This window comes from Cynara cardunculus, assembly GCF_001531365.2.
Source record: "Cynara cardunculus var. scolymus isolate 2C chromosome LG 13, CcrdV1, whole genome shotgun sequence".
NCBI lineage: Eukaryota > Viridiplantae > Streptophyta > Magnoliopsida > Asterales > Asteraceae > Cynara > Cynara cardunculus.
Window position 1 is genome coordinate 6797168 of NC_037540.1, and position 21871 is coordinate 6819038.

Genomic DNA, 21871 nt, shown 5'->3' on the forward strand with positions numbered 1-21871 from the left:
ATGGATTCCTGTTCTGTCTAATGTACCAAACGCACCAAAACTATTGGGAATCAACAAGTGTAAGGGATAACTGTTAGAATAAAGTTGAGAGACGAAAACTGTTAAAATTGACAAACTTTAGGGACCATAAATGAACTTTACTCTATTTTCCCCGTCAGCGTTAGGGTTAAACGGCCAGTTTAAAACATTGTAGAAAGTTAAGAGGACATTTTGGTTCGAATTCGATACCTTTTGAACACAAAGCCGCATTTAAAAAAGCGAACTCTAGGCTACGGCCATCTCTGTGGAATCTAGATAATCTGCAGTTGCGTTGTTTGCAGTACTGAACATGGAGATGGAGAAGCCACAGAAGAAGCAAGTTCTTCTCTTTTACTGTATGGAAGCCCAAGATCTTGCTCGCAAAATCGCTGCTCAATCCGACCACATTCAGCTCCAATCCATCAACTGGAGGTCTTCTTTCACCCTCTCTCCTTTTTTCATTTGAATTCTGCTTCCATCGAAATTGGCCTTCCAAGTTCTTCGTTACCCTTTCCTTTTAGTTTGCTGAATTGTAATTGGAGGTTTAACATTGACATAAGTAGATTGATAGTTTTGTTCTTAATTGTTGTGGCAATTTTTGCAGTACTTTCATCCATTCCCCAGATGCCAATTTTGATTTCTAGACGCAGACATGATACATGCAAATCCAAATTCAGATAGATCTTATATTATTATTATTTTTCGTCTTCATCATAATTTTCAATTCTACTACTTTTTTTCCATTCAAATTGATGATTATCTACAAAGAAAATGAGTATATCTTCAAAATACAAGTGGGATAATGAACTCATTTGACACTTAAAGGTCCTATTATTGGAACCCCTTTGGGTCAAATTTAACATATAGAGAGGGGTTTGTTAAGCCTCACCCATTTAGCATACCCACTCGGGGGATGTTTGGTTGGCTTTCCATCAAGCCTTGTATGGATAAAGTTGTCCGTATGGATTAATATGTCTGAACAGATTGGGAAGGTTTTTGTTTGAGAGGTTTTTTTTTTCATAGATAGAAGGAATGCGGGAGGGGCATGTTTGGAGAAAAAAACTTGACTTGCTGCATAAAACTCCCCCTAGAAGTTCACCGAATAAGCCAATTTATATATTATGAAGTCACTACCAAACCAAACTGTCATGTATAGCTGACCGAATAAGCTGCGAGTCTCATTAAGCTCATTAAGCAGCTAACAAACATCCTCTTACAATTGGAGCTGAAGGCTATAGTAATATAATATATCCTCCATTGAAGTACCTATTTATGGTGACAGAGAGTACTTGCAATGAATGATATTTCCCAAATAGCCACTGACCAATTTACTGAATAAAGATTAGCTTCACTTGGAATGAAGAAGCAGCAACTATTTTTATTCATATGGAATATCTTTAGATGACCATCTCCTCAAAATCATTCTTGTTATTACTTTCTTTAACTTTCAAGACTCTAAAAAGAATTGATGTTTCAAGTCTCATTCTCTTGATTGACTTTTTATTCCGATTCAGTTAATCTATATTTAGAAGATGAAATTTCACCGCTACCATCAATTATTTTTTATTTTCTTTCTATTGCTTTTTCTTTTTTTTTGGTAACCACGAGTGTCCGTGCCAACTTGTGCACACCTTCGACTAATCCCATGAGTCCTAAAGATTACAACCAGGAAAATCTGCAGTGGCGCTGAGGATTCTTTGTAGTCGTTTCTATTGTTTTGTCTATATAAAGTGATGTATGTATTCATGTTCTTAAATAAAGATATTGACATGCCATGTCATGTTCCAGGAGTTTCGATGATGGATTTCCTAACCTATTCATAAACAATGCACAAGATATCAGAGGCCACCATGTTTCTTTTCTTGCATCTTTCAGCTCTCCAGCTGTAATATTTGAGCAACTCTCCGTTATATTTGCACTTCCGAGGCTCTTTGTTGCATCTTTCACATTGGTATTACCTTTCTTTCCAACCGGATCCTTTGAAAGGATGGAAGAAGAAGGAGATGTAGCTACTGCCTTCACCATGGCAAGGATATTATCAAACATTCCAATATCAAGAGGTGGTCCGACAAGCTTAGTCATATACGACATTCATGCTTTGCAGGTCAGTTTCTTAGAAGGAGATTCAAGAGAGAACCCCCCGAAAAAGAGAATAAGGAACCCTCTCAAGTGTTGGATCTAAAAAGTAGATGGCACAGGTTCAAATGTAACCGCCCCTTTAATGGTAGATTTGGTTTTGACAAAAATTAACCGCTCCTCTTATTCACAATCGTTGGATTAAAATAGATGGATGGCTCGGATGGGTTCCCTTGTTCTTTTTAGTGTTCTCTCTTGAACCCACCCCCAGATTCTTAATGGGTAACGCTTGAAGTTTCTGTATCACATAAACACTTCTATGTAAAGAAGTGGAAAATACATGGATCTTTCTTCTTTTGAACATTCTTATCTATCAATTAACGTATCTTTCTTTGCATTTCCAAACTTTGAAAGTTCGAGCAAAATTTCATTTTGTAGCTGGCATGTCAATTAACTAGTCTGGCACTTCATATCTATATTTGTTAGAGCATAAAAAGACATATATTGTCTCATAAACACCAATCTTTAAGCTTTACTCTGCATACGGTGGGGAAAATTACTAGTAATTTGCAACTTACTGTACAAGTTAAAGTATATAATCTTGTATGTGGTAAAACTCACACACTTTTCTCACTTTTGGTGAGGCTTAAACCCTTGACCTCCAAGAAGGTTGGATCCATGGGTAATGCGGATACCGCTGGGACCTTAAACCCCTTTGCGGTATGATATAGGTTAATGAAAGAACAGTCAATCGAGTTAGGGTAATATTGTCAAAGGATTTGCTCGTTTAATCTAACAAATATGTTCAAGTCTTTCAAGTAATCTCTTCCTATTTACTGCATAGTAATCGAGCTAATCCTAACATATTCTATGCTGCAAATTTCTTTCTTTGCAGGAAAGGTTCTACTTTGGGGACAATGTTTTGCCTTGTTTCGAGACTGGGATTCCTCTCTTGAAGCAACGTCTTCACCAGCTTGCCGATTCTGATAATGTTAGCACCTGAAAAACTAATGAACTGGTCTTATCTAGTCTATATTTTTTCCCACACACACATATATTCTTTCAGCCTTGTTAATAGACCATACACCTTTCAAGAAGATCATTTTCATGGTATCAGTGCCGCCATGTTCTTGATAGGTACACCAACCTTTGTAAGCCATGGCTTTCATCATCATCTAGTGTTGTCCAACCATCATTTGTTGTCTTTAACCCTAAAACCTAAACCCTAAATTTGGTGGTAATCTTATCTCATGGAAAAGGAAGAAGTAAGATTGGTCTCACTATCTATGCTCCAACTTGAGGAGTGTTAGGAGATAGGGTTGATCTTATCTGTTTTGTGGAATCGTTTCCTTTTATGTTGCCTATATGTGTTTCCGATTTTGTTATAATATAAAATACACCTTTCAGGAATTTTGTGTTCACATGTTAATGTCTTTTTTTGTATTGCACTATAGATTGTAATTGCCTTTCCAGATGATGGAGCTTGGAAGCGATTCCACAAGCAGTTGGATCACTTTCCCATGGTGAGCTAAGTTCTTGTATACGAAAGTGGCAAATTGAAACCGCTAGACCTTATTTGTGGCAATGGCAGGTGGTTTGTGCAAAAGTTCGCGAGGGTGATAAAAGAATAGTACGGCTGAAAGAAGGTAATCCTACTGGTTACCATGTAGTAATTGTCGATGATCTGGTGCAATCCGGAGGCACTTTAATTGAATGCCAGGTACTTCTCCAACATATTGTGTGTGCGTGTGTGTTTGACGTACCTGTATACATGTATGTATAAACCAAACGGTCCCCATATATCCCACCTGAAGGTGGGGTTTGGAGGGTAAGATGTATGCAGACCTGACCTCTACCCGAAAGAATAGAGCTGAAGAACCCACCCAACCTTTCAAAAGGTTGAGGGTTCAAACCTCATGAAATACATGGAGTGTGCATGAGTATTTGCCTTATGTGAATATTATATAGTTTGAAAAAAAGAGTAGAGCTGCTGCTTTTGGATGATGTATGCATGTAGTTTTGAGAAAAAATGTTGTTAAAAGGCGAACTTTGTTACATTTTGATGCATTTTGCCGTATTTCATTTGTTGCAGAAAGTTTTGGCAGCCCATGGTGCAACCAAGGTCAGTGCTTATGTCACTCACGCGGTGTTCCCTAAAAACTCTTGGGAGAGGTTTGTTCACAAAAATGGTGGTAAGGGTCATCTCTTCGTGTCATTCTTGAAGGGTATTTTAGTCATTTAATATATAGTCAAATACTCGTATCAGACTCGTGTAGATTTATGCAAACTAGGGAGTAAGGTTTGTGTACATCTTAGTATCCTACCACTCCAGAGTCCAGACCCTACCTTCGAGTGGGATATACCAAAGTATGTTTGGTTTGATCTGGTTTATAATGGATTCTCACGTCCACTAATACTGTGTGCAGATGACTCGAACAAGGCGTTTGCGTACTTTTGGATCACGGACTCGTGCTCCCCGACTGTGAAAAACATTGAAAACAAAGCTCCGTTCGAAGTCCTAAGTCTAGCAGGATCTATTGCTGATGCACTTCAAATATGATCGGTTGGTTATGATATTATGGATCATTTAACGATTAAAACAAATGTCGATTGGTGATTAACATCGCACCAGAACTTGAGATTTTTCGGGTTTAGTATGTGTGCCATTCGATGCAATGTAAATCATATGCATCTTTTCACAGGAGATTTGGAAACCTCAATAACAAAGGAAAACAATATGAAGGTTCTGTTCGATTTCCTTAGATTTGGAAACCTCGATAACAAAGGCCCCGTTTAATTTGCAGGAATGGAATCGATATGGGGGTTTAGATTTCAAATTCATTTTAATCTCATGTTTGGTTTGTTGGATTGTCTGGATTTAAAATCCTATGATTTAATTGAAATCCTATAAACATAGAATTTTGAAATCTTAATTGAAATTCTTACAAGGTGTTTGGGATTTCATGGGATTGTATGCAATAAGGTTCTAAAAAATGTTAAAAATGTTTGTTTTGTAATAATCAATTAATAAAAATGTAATTTACTTATTTTAATAATTGTTTATAATTTTTTTTATAAATTATTTATAAATAATGGAATTCAATTTCATTTCAAATCCTGCAAATCAACCAAACCATGATTTTAAATCCATTTTAATCCAAATTCCTCCAAATCCAAATTTCTCAATGAAATCCAAATTCTTCAAAAACAATCATACAAATCAAACGGACCCTAAGGAAAATTATATCCATCTCTAAGAGATTATCTATTTTGGAGATTGCAACATTGATTATATTATTAAAATATTATATACATGTAATAAGATATTATTTTACTCTCATAAACATTTAACCTCCATATTTCTTATTGATGAGAATATAATAAAAAATTATTTCTCTAAATTTGAAGAATTTCACATTTTCTCTCTTTCTTTTTCCATTTTGAAAAAAGTTTCAGGGAATTTAATGGAGCAAAAATTTATCAAAAATCTCCATTTTCTTTATTTTAAAGAATTTATTGAAGATGCTTAGAAGTATTGAAAATCTATATTCACGAGAAAGAAATAATATTATATTAAATATATTAAATATTTTGATAATATAATTAATATTATAATCTTTAAAATTGAATAAATATTGGAATTGAATATAACCCTCTTGGGTTTTTTTTTCCAATGTTTTGTTTTTATACTTTTTACTATAAAAAATTCATGTTTTTAAATCTTAACTACCAAAAAAAAACATGTTTTGAAGACTTTTTTTTATTAACCTGGATATCCAACAAGTTATGTGAGCCGACTAATTTTAGAACAACCATCTACTTTATGGGTAGTCTGGAGTCACCATATTTGGATCTCCGTGGCCACAAGAAGATTTATATTTCTCATTGGATTTGAACCTGAGACCTCAAAACTCTTTTGACATTTGGAATTCAAGCGCAAACCAATCAGACACCATCTTTGTGGTTTGAAGACCTTCTTATATATCATCTTAAGAGGAAATGATGTATTATCTGATAAGAGTTGTAAATTTGTTTTTCTCTGACTATATATACTAATTTATTTACAACCAACATTAAAATTAAAGACAAACACAAATGCGAAAACCCCGATATAAGAACCCTTGAAACCAGTATTTGCCTTCGTCTTCATCCATCATTTTTGTGGGTTGATTTCGATTTTGTATGGACTCATTCGCTATTTCTAATTGATTTTGAGTTACTGTTTTCTTATCATGTTAACATCGTAAATAATTTTTTGTTAAAGAGGAATAAAAAGGAAAAAAGAGTCATTCGAGTCAAAAGAGTTTGTCAATGGACAAGAACTATGATGCTTTAGTTACACCACTCAAAATGTTACGTACTGGTTACATATTTTTACACATGTCGAAATTTGATTGGAGAAATATAGAAGGAAACAAGAAAATTGTTCCCTTTTTCCTGTTTTATTTGATGTTCCTGCAATTAAATTTTTGACATATGTAAAAATATGGGGCCAATACGTAACTATAGGGAGTGGTTAATGGTCATGTAAGTTCTAGGAAGATACATATCTATACTATATTATAAAGCATTTGATAAAAACTCTAAAAAATCATCTTTTATACACGAAGTACTGTTTATTGATGCATATTACTTAAAATTCAAGATTACAATCAAATTGTACGTAAGTACAATTTATTAAGCTGCATGTTTGAATTCGTATAACTGACTGTAGATAAACATAATCAAATATAGGATAAAATTTTTATTTTATTATAATTAGGATAATTATTGAAGTCTAATAGGAAAACTTAGTTATTACCTTTATAAAAAAAATATTATTAAACCAAAAATAAATTACTTCATCATTAAATATAAATTAAATTATAATAAAAATTTGAATTAAATAAATTACACAAAAAATAGAACTTTCATACTTTTTTAATTTTTATGATATCTTTAAAATTACATTTTATTAAGAAAAACATTATTATTTGCTCAAAACCATATAAATCCATATTATAAGTTGTCAAAGAAATCAATGCTTTTATGCAGGGTCCTAGAATAATCTTTTAGCCCAATTATATTTGTTTTAGCATTCAATATCATCGATGGTCAAAAACCGGTTCCAGGCCGGTCCTTATCGGTCCTGGGCCTGAATAAATTCGGCCATAACCGACCCGGTTCCAACCTATCTCGGCCATTAAATTCTTTTTTTAATGATATATATTTTTAATACGGATTCCGTCAACATAATACAAAAAGAGAATTTGGTACATAAATACTGTATCTATATGATGATGTTCGTTTTTTTAGCATAACTTCACATCGTACAGTAATAGTTACCATCCAGGATCTGTTCTCTCTTCTATACACTTGAAAACGGCCCTTTGCAACTACACTTTCTAACTCGCAACAAATAAATTATCTACAAACAAGTCAACCATAATTTTTAACTTATACAAACACTGCATATTTTCACGGTTACTTCGAGCAAACCGAACCATGTTAACCGTTCAGCATAGCCGTTGTTTTACCCTTGTCTCAACTTTCTATGCAACAACTTGTCGATCTCGATACAGCAAACCAATTCCCCATTAGCGTTATGATCCACAAAATTATGCGATAAAATGCAACCCTGCTATAAATACAAGTGTACTTCCCAACGGTTAGTAGGTGGAGTCTTCCAATCAGAATCAGCTTGTTGAATTCCGGTTTCCTTCCAGACTACTGGGTGAACTGTCCAATGAATCCACCGAATACGATCCATCTGGTTGACGAATACATATGTTCATATTGTGGCAGGGAATGGGGTCCTAAATGATTCAAAATTCATAACAAATGAGGTTAGAAGATTGTGTGAATATGTGGAAGCCCATCAGATTATTTTACAAAAATAGCCCTTGAGAAGAGAATGGGAGGATCGAACATATATCGAGTAGAAATGGTCCAATTCTAGTTGATGCGGGACTCTTAAGATGCCCTCTCCAATAGAGGTTAGACAGGCACAGATTGTGCCAAAGTGTCAAGATGGGACTAGACGAGTACAGATTGCCCCATACTGTTCAAGTCCTACAGTGGTAGACCTAGACTTTTAATACTATGCGAGAATATGTGGAACCCAATCAGATTATTCTCCAAAAAAACCCTTCAGGAGAGAAGGATGGTTCCAACATATATTGACTAGAAATGGTTCAAATTTAGCCGACATGGGACTCTTAACATAAATAACATACTGAAGGGTTGTTAGACTTCCATGGCTTTAGCTTTAATGATGGGTGTACAGAATCTTGTAAGCTCGAAGAACAATTATAATCGATGTCAATAGAGATGATGATTGATGATCGATGAAAAAGACTAAAACAGGTGTATCTTTGATACCTGATCATCTTTCCCTTGGGGCTCTGACTGGAAGAGAATTGGTCTGCACCATTTGTCCTCATTCATTAGACTTGAATTCTGGAAATGAGTAATGAGAGCTACCTTCCCCTGGATCCGTGCATACGCCAAAGAAGCAACCTTTTCGCTATTAAATTTCTCCCACTTTTTCCCATTGAATGCCTGGACAAGAAGTAAAGGCCATAAACATCCAATATATTTCTCTAGCTACATGATGAAGGGAAGAAATCAAATGAACTAAAGATTATAATTCACATGTGAAGCGAAGGGCCTGCAATCTAAAGTATTGCTAGAGGAAGAACTAACAACATTGGAAAACAGCAAGGATAGAAGTTCAAAACCTCATAGAAGGAGATAATGTGTGAAGGAGACACCATGTTGATGAACGCATAGCCCACATTGCATTTGTTCTATGAACGTGAATGGTAAATCAAATCAGCACCGGTTTAAAAAGAACGATAAATCTGATCAGTTCAAATTTACCTTAAAATCAATGGGCAAATACACAAAGTCATAGGTACCCTTGTGACTTTCATCTATAGCTGCAAGCAACATCTTTGAAGTGTACCTTAGATGAAGAGAGAAGATGATGAGTGACCAATAATCTACTTCACATGATAAACAAACAAGATCATATCACTCTTACTTATTAGGGATATTCTTTATCATTAACGTTGTTCTAGCGTCTTCCCCGCTAATAATCTTATCCAAATCAAGTTGATACTGTTTGTTTCCTATCTGGTTCACAGGGTAATCAACTCGCCGAATTCGATTACGTTCGATTGACCCCTCATTTAATGCTCCCCTTCCATTGCCAAAGAATATAGGTCCTTTGCTAGGAAAAGATGTCATTCGGGAAATAGGAGAACCACTTCCAAGTACATCTCCAGGAGAAGCAGGACCAAAACCAGTACCATGTGCACTCAGGTTCGTCATGTGGCTTCCATTACCGACAATCGATCCCACACCATTAAAGACGAGAGGACCCATAAAGGGTCTCTCTAAAGATTCTGGATAGGATGTGAAATGGCGATCAAAAGGTGTGCCAGATGGAGCAGAGCCTACATGATGATGTGATCCTAGAAATGTACCATGCTGGCTGGGACTTGCATAAACTGGTCCCTGTTCGGTTGGTGTGAACAGGCCGACCGAAGATGCCCGCCAAGAAGAAGAACTTTGGAGGTCAGAGTAAGTAGTTGGACTTCCCCATAGGAACTCCGGACCAGATAGTGTACCTATGCTCTGCTGGTTAAATCTGGAATCGACAAAAGAGGATGCATTCCCTGGACTAGTGCTTGTTTTATTCTCGGGGAAGGAACGAGATTGCTGATAGTCCAAGCCCTGTGTTGACTTGATAAGGCTATCCCTTGTGCCTTGATCTTTACCGATCGGTGCAATCTTCACAGGGTTTGACAGATGTGTTGGAAGTATAGACGCCAAGCCACGCAAATTGTTGCTGTTAACAGGGCTAAGTGTTCCCATCCCTGATGACCAGCTAAACCCTTGTTGTGAACTGCGTTCCCCTGGACTGCTTAGATGAGTCCAGCTACCTGCCAGATTTACATATGGAGGTTCAGCTTGCAAAGAGAAAAAGTTTGGCAACCAAAAATCGAATAAAATTTGCAAGCCGGCGGCCTTCTATCCTTTGGGATAGAGGGAAGGTATGCATATAATCCTTTGCCCAGACTCTTATCTCTGTGTGAGATATGCGGGGTTCGTTTGGTTTGATTTGGTTAAATTGAAATCTTTTTCACACATGCTAACCAGGGGGAGAGTTGACCACTGGTGAACCAACATGGTGCCAGAAAGCTCGAGTTTCATCCTGTTCCAGCTCTAGACTTAATTGCTGTATTAAGCTACATAAACAAAAGGTAAATTTTAAGAGAAAGGTCTCTTTGCATTTGTAAGGTAAACTAGATTGTGTAAGGGGATTTAAGTGTTAAATGCTAGTAATATATACCTTCTACGAGTACCACCAGGCCTACTGTGTTCAAGTTTTATTCGTTTGCCAGCAATTTCACTCCCATTTAGAGCTTTGAGAGCCATCTCGGCAGCTCGAATGTCATAAAATTCAATAAACTTATGGTGTCTCTTGTTTGGTGTTTCCCTGATCTGCTTTTCATAAAAAAAGGTCAAAATACATCTATAGTAGCCATTATTTGGAGAGAGGGCACTCTTAAAAGCTCTCCACCAATATGAAGTTTTTTGGAAGAGAAGACATCACCTCTTTGACTTCCCCATAAGCCGCAAATATTTGACGAAGATCATCACTAGATATTGAAGCATCCAAGTTGAAGACAACAAGAGTTCCTTGATTGATATCTTTTTCTGAAGGGTTATCCTGGATGTATCATGGACAAATCAATTAGCACGGTTACTCGTGTGAACAATCCTACAACATGTATGACACAGGGGCCCTGTACAGACCTTAGGGATTGAAAAATGAATGTCTAGTTTTCTTCGTCTCAAAGGCTTGCTTTGAAGTTCTCTCATGGCAGCTCGAGCATGTCGGATGTCATAATAAGATATCATCACAAAACCCCTGTGCTTACATGCCGCATATATATTTCTGATTTCTCCATATTCCTACAGAAATTACATATAGAGCATGAGTATAGAAAATAAAAGAAGGCCCCAGATCATCTTTCTGTATTCATGAAACCCTGAACATTGTCATTTAATGTTGTATAATATAATCAAGAACATAAATGAATCTTGAATTGGATGAAATACCTCAAAGAGGGATCTCAATTCAGAGTCTTCAACATTGCTATTAATATTCCTAACGAATAATGTCCTTGAAGGGTGTTCTCCATATGGGTGTTCTCCAACAACTGATCCCCCACCATTAGGAAGCTCATGACGACCGATACCAATTAAAGGGACACCATCAGACATGCTTAAGGTCGAGAGACCAAATCGAAGTGCTTCTTGAGAATCAAAATCCATTTCCATTCCCCCTCCACTTTCAAACAGGTCATCTTCCAAGTCCTCCAACTGAGTAGGCAAGTCACCAAGGTCAAAATCATCCATTACGCCGGCTAATAGCTCATCTTCGTCCCCAGGAAGCATGCTTCCAGTTAAACTAGTTGTCATATCACCAAGTGTATCTTCACTCTCATCTTCTTGAGGAAATCCACCTTCGAGAGATTGTTTATTATATTCCAAGTCAACGAAGTTCACTGCACGGAAGCAGGTGCCAGATGTTAAACCAAATTGTGTGTAAAATGAAGTTATAAATAGTTAAAACTGATTAGTGTAGGAGAGCCCTCGCACTTTTCTCATGCGGAATGACAGGCAATGAGCTTGAAAACAAGCTAGTGTCACTTGACGCTTGATATGCCTCTTTTCTACGTCGGATCCCCCATGCATTTTCCACCTCTTGAAATACAGTTGGTGCTGGAGAAGCTTGCAGAGCTTTTAACACAAACAAGTTCAATACGTCAGCCCCCCTCCCAAAAAAAATGCTATGACTACAGATTGCATACAAAGAGAGTATGATGATAATAATATGTTATCATTTGTTACTTCAATATATGAAAAGAAAGATGAAACCGCTCACCTGAAATAGAATTTTCTAAATGCTGCTCCATTGAATTACTTCCTACCACCAGCCCAAACAAACCTATCACCAAAGATGATATTACAACAATTACTCCATTTTCTCACATTCAAAAAGATCCTGCAACATAGTTATCAAGGCTAAACCAGAAGTACCCCCAAGTCGCTAAAGGATGGAGGGCACCACAGCATGCAAGGGGAAACCTATGTACCAAAGGGTGTAATTGTCCTCAAGGGAGCAACCACAACCATACGCGTAACAGCACTCAAGGGGACCCATAAAATGTCTTTGGGAAACTTGGGCATCAAACCTATATTTGAATATTTGGTCGTAGAGCAAAGTCCGAGGACTGTAACCAGTTCTACTTTTTAAGTACTCGATAAGCTATACTTCTCGGTAACTTGCATTAATCTCACTTGGTTCATTTAGTTAGCCTCATGTAAGAGGTGGATCCAAAAGTAAAATCCCCTTTGCTCATGACAATATTTTGCAGGTTACCCATAGCTGGACTGGGGGCAAGATTGGCATCAACACCATCAGCCCCAGCAAAGTTCCCATTATCAAAGTTTAGAAAGGATTTTAGGTAAATCTTGGAGAAGACACTTTAAATAAATACAAATCAACAAAATGATTTTTGCTCTGATATCTAACAAGAATCCCCGTCCATTTTGAAATTCCTCATATCATTTTCAAGTTCATAATGGACACAGAGATGTTAGTTTTAACACTCCAATATGTTTTTTTTCTAATGATGTTGGTAGTTTAATGTAGCTAAGAATGTTTTGCTTGAAACAATTTTTCATCTATCTATCTTAACATGGCAACGACGTCAATAATTTATATTTTCTAATTATGGCACCTGCCAAATGGGTCATCTAACTTCAAATTTGCGAAAACCAAATAAACCCGGTATATCCACCAGAAGGTAGGGTCTAGGAGGGTTAGATGTACTCGGACCAGACCTCCATCCGAACGGGTGGAGTGCAAATTTTGCCAAAAATGGAGGCGAAATAGAAATGGTTGCAATTTCCATCAAGAGTCGAATATGGACTACTTTTGGGGGCATCAGGATGAAATCCCCATTATAGTAAGCTTACTATATTATAACTTTAACTACCACATCAACATTAAAAGACATATTGAAGGTCATGTGATCTTCAACCCTTGACTTGGGGCAAAATATTCACAGTAACCACGATGATAACCATTAGTAGCAAAACTCCACCTAATAAACACACAAAAAGCTCATTAAATAGTTGCATAAATAGCCTGTTTGATGGATTTAGTCATAGACTATGCACTTGTATGAAAGGAATTCGCAACAAACACTCTGGTCAACACCATTCGATGATCGAATATACCACATATACTCCATTAAACAAGTGGAAAACCCATGAAACTTACAGAATCACTTTTTCTCTTCTGCCAACAACTACAAATAATTGAAATTAAAATCGGAAAACAGACTCGATTGCGATCATTCATGGTTGAACAGTACAGGAAGAAAAAGACAAAAAGGAACTCACCTCAGGTCGTAAAAGAATTTAGTTGTACCAAGAACATACGAAGATCGCAGAGAGAGAATAAATGGAGATGATGAAAGGCCGATTGGATTAAAAGAATAGTTCCGTAGAAGCAGAGAAAATGTGTTCCGTATACTCATCTACTTCCTTCCCTCCCGCCGGGTGAAACGAGCTCCAACATTTGACCAAGTGGTCTCGACTCCACCATGATTGGATGGTAAGTAGAGTATAACAACAGCAAATTATTGACGCCACTGCTCTCTCTCTCTCTCTCTCTCTCTCTCTTTATATATATATATATATATAGATATATACACATACATATATAATATATAACCTTGGTGTATTTGAATTCTGTTTGGAGTCCGTTGACGGTGTGGATATAATTTCCAACTTCTCATTTATGATCGAATTTATAGATTTTGATTTTAATCACGAAATTAAAATTTGAATCCAACTTAATCATTATTTTTGGTAATAAATCTTTTTTAAAGGATTTAATTTTTAAATTGAATCATTTGAGATTGTTTAAAACAAAATTTTATTGTTATTTGATTAGACATTAGTAGAGGTGTTTATGAGTTGGGTTGATCGGGTTAAAAATATTTTGAACAAACATATCCAATTCTTGTGGTTTGAAAAATTAACTCAACACAACCCAAATGTACGGGTTGATCGGATTGATAACATTGAATATGTTATTTTTCTACTTATAATTTTTTTTTCATCATCAACTTATCCATACTTTTTACGTATATCACATTGAATATGTAAATTTTCTCAATTTACATATATATGTTCACAGTTACTGAACATATATACGAATGAGTTATATAGAGATGAATAATAGATTGAAAATATGTATATATGAAGAGCGTACGTGATAATGTAATTGTGTAATCTATATATTAATATAAACTCAACAATCATATTACATCTTAGAAATAAAAGGATATCAAGCTCATCAGGTTGGGTTGGATTCAAATAATAGTAACTTAATATCAACCCAATACTTATGGTTTGAAAATTTCACAACTCGATTAGACATTAGGTTGCTTCATATTGAGTTATTTCGCATTGGATTGAGTTAGGTTGATCAGATTTTTTAGCACCCCTAGACATTAGAATGAGATCTATTTCATTGAGGATTCGGGTGTCCTGACGAGACCAAAAATTTCCTAGGAACGGGAATCCCAAAAGTTAAAAGCTTGGGATGGGGACCAGGCAGGATAACGTGGCCCTACCTGTATTTAAATACATTATTTATAAAAAATTATATTTAAAATGTATTAAATTTAGAAATAAAATTTAATATTTTTTCTTATATACATTTTTCCTGACACGTCTTATTTCTTCTAGATAAAAAGACAAAGAGTCAACAACTTTTGATCAAATAATTTTATAATTACGTTGATTTTATGATTTTATTCGTATATGAATATTTAATGTTTTATAAAAACAAAATATGTAAAATTTAAACATGAACAATTTTAATTAAAAAAATATCGTTTTTAACAAATACGATTTAAAATATCTACGAAAAAGATCTCCACCACCATCTTGGCATACGGATTATTGACGACAACAAAAATATTAAAATATGATTTCCTTTTAAATTTTATAATTTAAAAAAAATATGTAATGCTATAAATTTTGTGGCTAAAGATAGCAATCATGTCTTAACTACCAGAAATATGACGTCAAAAATAGTCATATTTTTTAATAAAATTATTGATATAAAGTTTGTTTAAAGCATGGATTTTCTAAAATCAAAAATTAAAATTTATAAATTGATTATTTTTATGATAGAGTAAATTACATATTTGGTACTCGTGGTATGGTTTTTTATGAATTTGGTCCTTAGACTTCATTTATTATGAATTTGGTTCATGTGGTGTGCATTTTTTGTTGGATTCGGTCCTTCGGACAAACGTCCATCCAACAGCTCCGTAGAAATTGAGAGCAAAATTGGCATTTTGATTTTCTTGTATTTTTAACGTTTTCTAAATTAACAGTTTTTAAATCATGGAACGTAATGTATGAATCAAAACTTGGAGGGTCAAAATAGAATATATTTATCTTCAAAATAAATAATAAAGGTTTAATACTAGAGTTGTACATGGTTGGTGGGACCAGTATTTAAAGATTGTCAAACTTGGCTTTGTTTGGTTCGGCTCGGCTCGGCTCGGCTCGGGACCAATGAAGTATTGGAAACGGCAACGACTAGGACGGGTTACGACCTGATAGTCTTGGTCCAGTTATGATTTGAAATTTTGAGGCCAACCTAGCCTTGGACTGGTTACTAGACCACTTTCGGTTTTTCAAAGGACCGATTTCTCAAGATTTTTCAAATTGTAATACATTTTGTAATATTTTTTTCAAGTAAATGTAATATTTAAGTGTACTATAATATTTAGTTTTAAAAATCATAATTATAAAACTCGTGAAATATTATTGTGTACAAAATATTTTCTTAAATAACTTTTTTTTAAAACTCGGACTAGGGATTAGTCCTATAATTTTGGGTCAAGAACAAGAATGGCTAGCCTGGAGACAAACCAGCTTCCAAGAACCGAGACCGTTTGGAACCAGCCCAAGTCGGGACCGGTTTTTGGCAATTTCTATCGGTATTGATTATGAAGTGATAAATTTTGAAGCTTTATTCTTAAGGCTTGTAACCAAACTTAGGCTTGAAATTTATATCTAATAAGTGTTATACAAGTCACCGATGCTATTACAGTATGTTTATATATATATATATATATATATATATATATATCTACGTTTATATTCATGATTTTTTTTGTACGTTTCTTATCGAATAACTTTTAAAATGTTAGCAAGCGTCAACCAAGTTCTTGAGGATCATGCCTACGTAATCAAGATTCAAGATCGAACATGTGTTGAACTGTTCTTAACCGTCTGAAAATTGTAACTAATTTTAATAAGCTTGTAACCATCCAAACCTAAGCACGGTATGCACCCTAGATATTTGTGCAATATCAAGCACACCCCTATCCTACACGCAGATTCCATACTGATTATTCATTGAATATATCTGTGTATAAATTATAATATGTTATATATTTGGATACATTAAAATGACATGGCAAGAAATCATTGTTTTAGGGTCTATAGCAAAGCTTTCGTTTATTTAAGGGGTTTGGTTTACCTATTCAACAAGTAACCGTTTGCATTAAAATGATATGACAAAAACAAAAAATTAAATAATATCCACGTTATTAATTGATTTCCATCTCATCAAACTAATTAATACAAAATTTACATAATCAGTTGGTATAGATGAACGTTGAATAACAGATCAGAACAAAAGTTAGTTGTAGATGAACATGAATTAAAAATCGAACGTAAATTTCTCTATATAAATCATATTCATCAAATACAAGAACCTAAATCATAATCTAAATACAAACAAATTTATACAATCCCGCTTTGAATATGGGTTTTTGCAAATCAAATCAAAACCCTAGACTTCTTTTTCATTTGATTTAAATCGATCCGTTGATGGGTTGTTTCGAAATCCATCGCCTTCAAAATCAAAACCCTCCGTTGATGGCTTCTTTGAGTTCGTTGAGTTGATTTGTTGAAGGTTAATTCGTCACTGAACCAAAACTCCTTGTCCTTTGAGCTCTTATTATTTATTTGATTAGTAAAAACGCTGATTCATGCATATTTGTGGATGTATTAGATGTGATAAATGATCTAAAATCAACACTATAATTTATTTTGATGCGTAAGATTTTAGTATATCAAAACATATCGAATGCAACAATTTACCGGATAATCGTTTATCTGGGTAAGAGTTGTCATATTCACTTACCAGGTAGGACTCTCCATCATTTTTATTGCTCTTACCCGGTAAGATTCTTGACATTTGTCATGTTCATCGGATGAAGAAATTTATCCGATAAACACTTACCAAGTAAGCGTTTAGTAAACGACCCCTTAAGTTTTTTTTTTGTTTTTTTTTTTGTCACATCATCTTACGGCAACCGTTTACATATTGAATAGGTAAACAAGACCCTGAAATAGATTAAATGTTTTATCCAAGCCCTAAAATTAATGTTTTAAAAGTTTGTTCTCCAAAATAGGAATCAACTCAAAGTTGGTTTCATGTTAATTTATTTTTTTCTTTCTAAAATTTTATTTGCACAATAATTTAGTGGAAATGATTTCGAAAACAACTTTACATTATAAACCAAAGTGTGATGCAATAGATCATTAACGAATATCAATGTTCATACGTTGATATTCCCGTTGCACGTGTTGTTGATCGAGTAACGAGATTTAAATTTATAAACCTAACTTATATCAGTAAAGATTGTAAAAATCGAGTACTGTTCTCTTCAGGGAGTGAGCGGTCAAGCCAAATTGTTTGTGTTAAAACCGAAAGCATGCGTGTCATAAGATCGACTGCTCAATTTGTCAGTTAAGCTCAGGAATAACCTGCTAAAAACCGGTATCTAATTATTACAAATGACACTATTTCAAAAATCGGGAGTTTTGAAAAGTTGAACTAAATTACTAAAAGGACACTGCTGCATCTCTAATCATTACTAACCCAAGTGTTCCTCAAACCCAATTGACTTCATTGAATTACTGACTTAGCATGTGGTGTTTAAACTGATATAAATACGAAATCAATCCAACATTCGGCATAATCCATGTCTATTCTACGTGACTGCCCTCACACATAAATTAACCCATACATATAATCATTCAACGCACATATGAATTTTTTAATATTAAATCAATAAAAACCGAACAATATCTCTCACATATTATTTCTAACAAAAAAAATCCATACTTTTGGAATGTAAAACCAAAACAAAACTATAAAATCAGATAAAACCGAATTACACCTGTGGTTTCACTTTTGGACGACCTCAATGTGCACCTAGCCTTACATCTCCATTAGAATCATCGAGTTTGAATCTTCAATGGTCATCTCCATCAAAAACCGTGAGCATTCTTCATCGATTATCATCTTCATGCAGGAAATTAAACAAAACTAATGACAAAATTAAGCTTTTCTTTAAAACAATGGCAGCAGCAGCTTCGGCCTCACGACCTCCACCCCTTGAACTGATTTTTCTCCTCCTATGTAAGTTTCTTGTCTAAGGATGCTGTTAGCGCGAGTTGGACATCTAATTGTCGAGACGGTTATACCATTTTAGTGCATTTAATAGGGATGATTGATGAGAAAATAAAGTAATATCAACAACCGATCAATTCCTCTTGTCACGATTTCTCGTATTCCATCTCGTTCTGAGCATAATACTTCCAACTATAATATATAAGATAATTGTTAATTAAATATGTCGGATGTCCAGATGATCGTATAATACGAATTTTCATTTATGTACATGTAAACATAATACGAATTTTCGTGAAATACCAATTACCCGATGGAATTACTAAATCCAATGTTTGTGCAATTTCATTATAATCCCATAATTTCATTACGAACTTTCTTTTAAACCAAAAGTTGAATTAAAATATAATCCAATTCCAAAACGTATCAAATCATGCAAGCCGAACAAGCCGTTTGGTTTGACATAATGTTTTTGAAAGATTTGAATTTCGTTAAATTTTTTGGAAATGAAAGGATTTGAAATATTTGGTTTGTAAGATTTAGAATGAAATTGAATTTTGTTATTTATAGATATTTTATATAAAAAACAATTTACAGATAATTATAAAAATTATTACATTATCTTTTATTAATTAATTATCACAAAACAAATATTTAAACATATTTTAAAAATATTTTTATATAAATAGATCTTATGAAATCCAATGAAATACCAATTGACTCCATGAATTTCTAGGATTTATTTGTAATAATGTTTTAAAATAATTAAATAGCATTTGTTTATGAATAATCAATGAATAAAATGTATTTTAATTATTTTTATAAATTATTTATAAAGAATGAAACTTAATTCAATTCCAAATCCTGCAAAACCAATCCACCAAATATGATAAGCCCTTCAAACTCCAAATCTTTTCACGAAATCCAAATTACTCAAAAAAAAAATTATCAAACCAAACCGAATATTAAGATATTTGTAATTAAACATTACAATTTATCAAATTTTAATAATAAATTAAATATCGGTCAAAATGTTAAAAAGAAAACAAACTTTATTTTCATTCCTATTTTAAATAATTTAAATTAAAAGCCTTTATTAATGATTAAAGAGTTTTTATTTTGGAAAATTATGATTTAAAATTTCGAAATTTGACCAGTCAAAATAATTTTTTTTGTTTGAAGAATATGAATTCATTATCAAGATTCTTAAGTGAAACTTTTCGGAATTATTATTTTCTAAAATGAGATTTTGATCTATGGGAGCATCTCTAATAAATTTTAAATATTTTTTTAATATAAAAAGTTAAAAATTGAAATATCCAAAAAAAATATTACATTTATCTTCAACTAATCTCCATTTTAGAAACTATAACATCAATTAAATTTTTTTTTTAAATATATAATATTTCAAAGATTTTTTTACCAATGAATTAATAAAATATTATTTCACTCATAAATAATCAGGGGGTGTTTGGGATTGCTTATCAAAACGACTTATTGACTTATTTCAGTCTGGCACCGGAGATAAGCCATTTTGGAGTGTTTGGGTAAAAAAAAAAACTGCTTATACCGGTACCAAACCGGTAATAAGTCGTTTTTGATAAGTTAATCCATAGTGACTTATAAAAATTGACTTATTACCGATTTACCATTTTAACCCTGTCTAAACACCCCCTAATCGATCACGTCTTCTCCAAAATCGATCAGATCTCCAGGTACGTCTTCTCCAAAATCGAGTTCTTCTCCAGAATCGAGTTCTTCTCCAGGTACGATTTCTACAACCATGGAACTCGATTTACAACCATGGAACTCGATTTCTTCAACCATGGAACTCGATTTCTTCAACCATGGAACTCGATTTACAACCATGGAACTTGATTTATTCAACCATGGAACTCGATTTCTTCAACCATGGAACTCGATTTGGAAGAACAATTTAGGGTTTGAGGTTACTGATTCACGATGGAACTCGATTTAGGGTTTTTGTTGGTTACTGTTGTGTGTGTTTTGACACTTTGGAAATGAAACAAGATAACGTCCTTTTTGGTCATTTTACATGTATAAGCAAAATTTACCAAACACTAAAAAACAACTTATCAACTTATTGCTTTTTGGTACCGCTATAAGCTAATCCAAACACTTTTTACAAAACTCCAGTTTGATACCACATAAGTTAATAAGCACTTTTACAAAAAAGCATAAGTTGTTTTAATAAGCAATCCCAAACACCCCCTCAATTCTCTGTACTTATAGAAATTTTCATTCTCTCTTTCCTATTTTCTAAGAAATTTTATTTCATTTAGGATGGTTTACTAAATGCTTATACGGATAAGTATTTAACAAGTCATATTACATTATCGAATGACTATGACAAGGATCAAGAATCTTACCGGGTAAGAACAAAAGCAAGGACCGAGAGTCTTACCTGGTAAGTGAAAGTGACGACTCTTACTCGGTTAGTGCTTACCAGATAGATTTTTACTTACAATGTCGTTTGATGAACTAAAGTCTTACTAGATAATGTAAGTGATAATGTTAAATTTTACTGGTAAACGCTTACCAAATAATTGTTTAACAAATTCTCTTAGATGCATTTTGTTCTTAGAGCAACTCCAATCGAACGGCAAAACCCTAGTTTTGCCGTTCTTTTGGATCCAATCGCACGCCAAAAACACCAACCTTTTGTTGGAAGAAGTTTGTGAACGGCGTATTAGTCCTGAGACGCATTCACACCAAAAGGGTGGTCCCCACCACCATTTCTTAAATAAATAATTTTTTAATAAATTATAAATAAATAATTACAAATATTAATTTTTAGGTTTTTATATTTATTATGTAAATTTATATACATATATATATATATATATATAATAAATTATTAATAACACAAATATGATACCGGATAAACGTAAACATAGTTTATTAATGGATTAATTGATCATTTGAACTTCGTAATGCATTAATTGATCATTTGTGGGACGAATATACTAACTCGGATAATTAGTATTATTTATGTGTTTTTTTAATTTGTACTATTTAAACTAATGTAATCTTTTTAAATATAAAATTTATTAATTAAAATTTTATCGTTTTTATTTTAACGTGTCCTCATTAAATAAATTAAAACTAATTATTTATTATTATAATATTTATTACAAATTATAAATATTATTATTAAAAATAGTAAATAAAATATGT

The 21871-nt window shown here is 33.7% G+C and overlaps 2 protein-coding genes across 2 annotated transcripts; one reads left to right on the forward strand and one right to left on the reverse strand.

The window, feature by feature from the left end:
• Nucleotides 1-212: 212 nt before the first annotated feature.
• LOC112525086 (ribose-phosphate pyrophosphokinase 4) lies at nucleotides 213-4895 on the forward strand. Its single transcript, XM_025135036.1, has 7 exons — nucleotides 213-450; nucleotides 1807-2122; nucleotides 2990-3085; nucleotides 3549-3617; nucleotides 3686-3814; nucleotides 4187-4286; nucleotides 4521-4895. Exons 1-7 carry the CDS (start codon nucleotides 329-331, stop codon nucleotides 4652-4654), a joined length of 966 nt encoding a protein of 321 aa, XP_024990804.1. The 5' UTR covers nucleotides 213-328; the 3' UTR covers nucleotides 4655-4895.
• Nucleotides 4896-7331: 2436 nt separating this feature from the next.
• On the reverse strand, nucleotides 7332-13806 carry LOC112525659 (protein MEI2-like 2). The gene is made up of 13 exons (XM_025135877.1): nucleotides 13561-13806; nucleotides 12035-12097; nucleotides 11749-11889; nucleotides 11206-11654; nucleotides 10900-11058; nucleotides 10697-10813; nucleotides 10433-10584; nucleotides 10237-10328; nucleotides 9119-10022; nucleotides 8956-9040; nucleotides 8814-8882; nucleotides 8455-8634; nucleotides 7332-7889 (listed from the first exon to the last, which is right to left on the reverse strand). The coding sequence occupies exons 2-13, from the start codon at nucleotides 12063-12065 to the stop codon at nucleotides 7770-7772; spliced, it is 2499 nt and encodes an 832-aa protein (XP_024991645.1). The 5' UTR covers nucleotides 12066-12097; nucleotides 13561-13806; the 3' UTR covers nucleotides 7332-7769.
• Between the last annotated feature and the right edge of the window lie 8065 nt (nucleotides 13807-21871).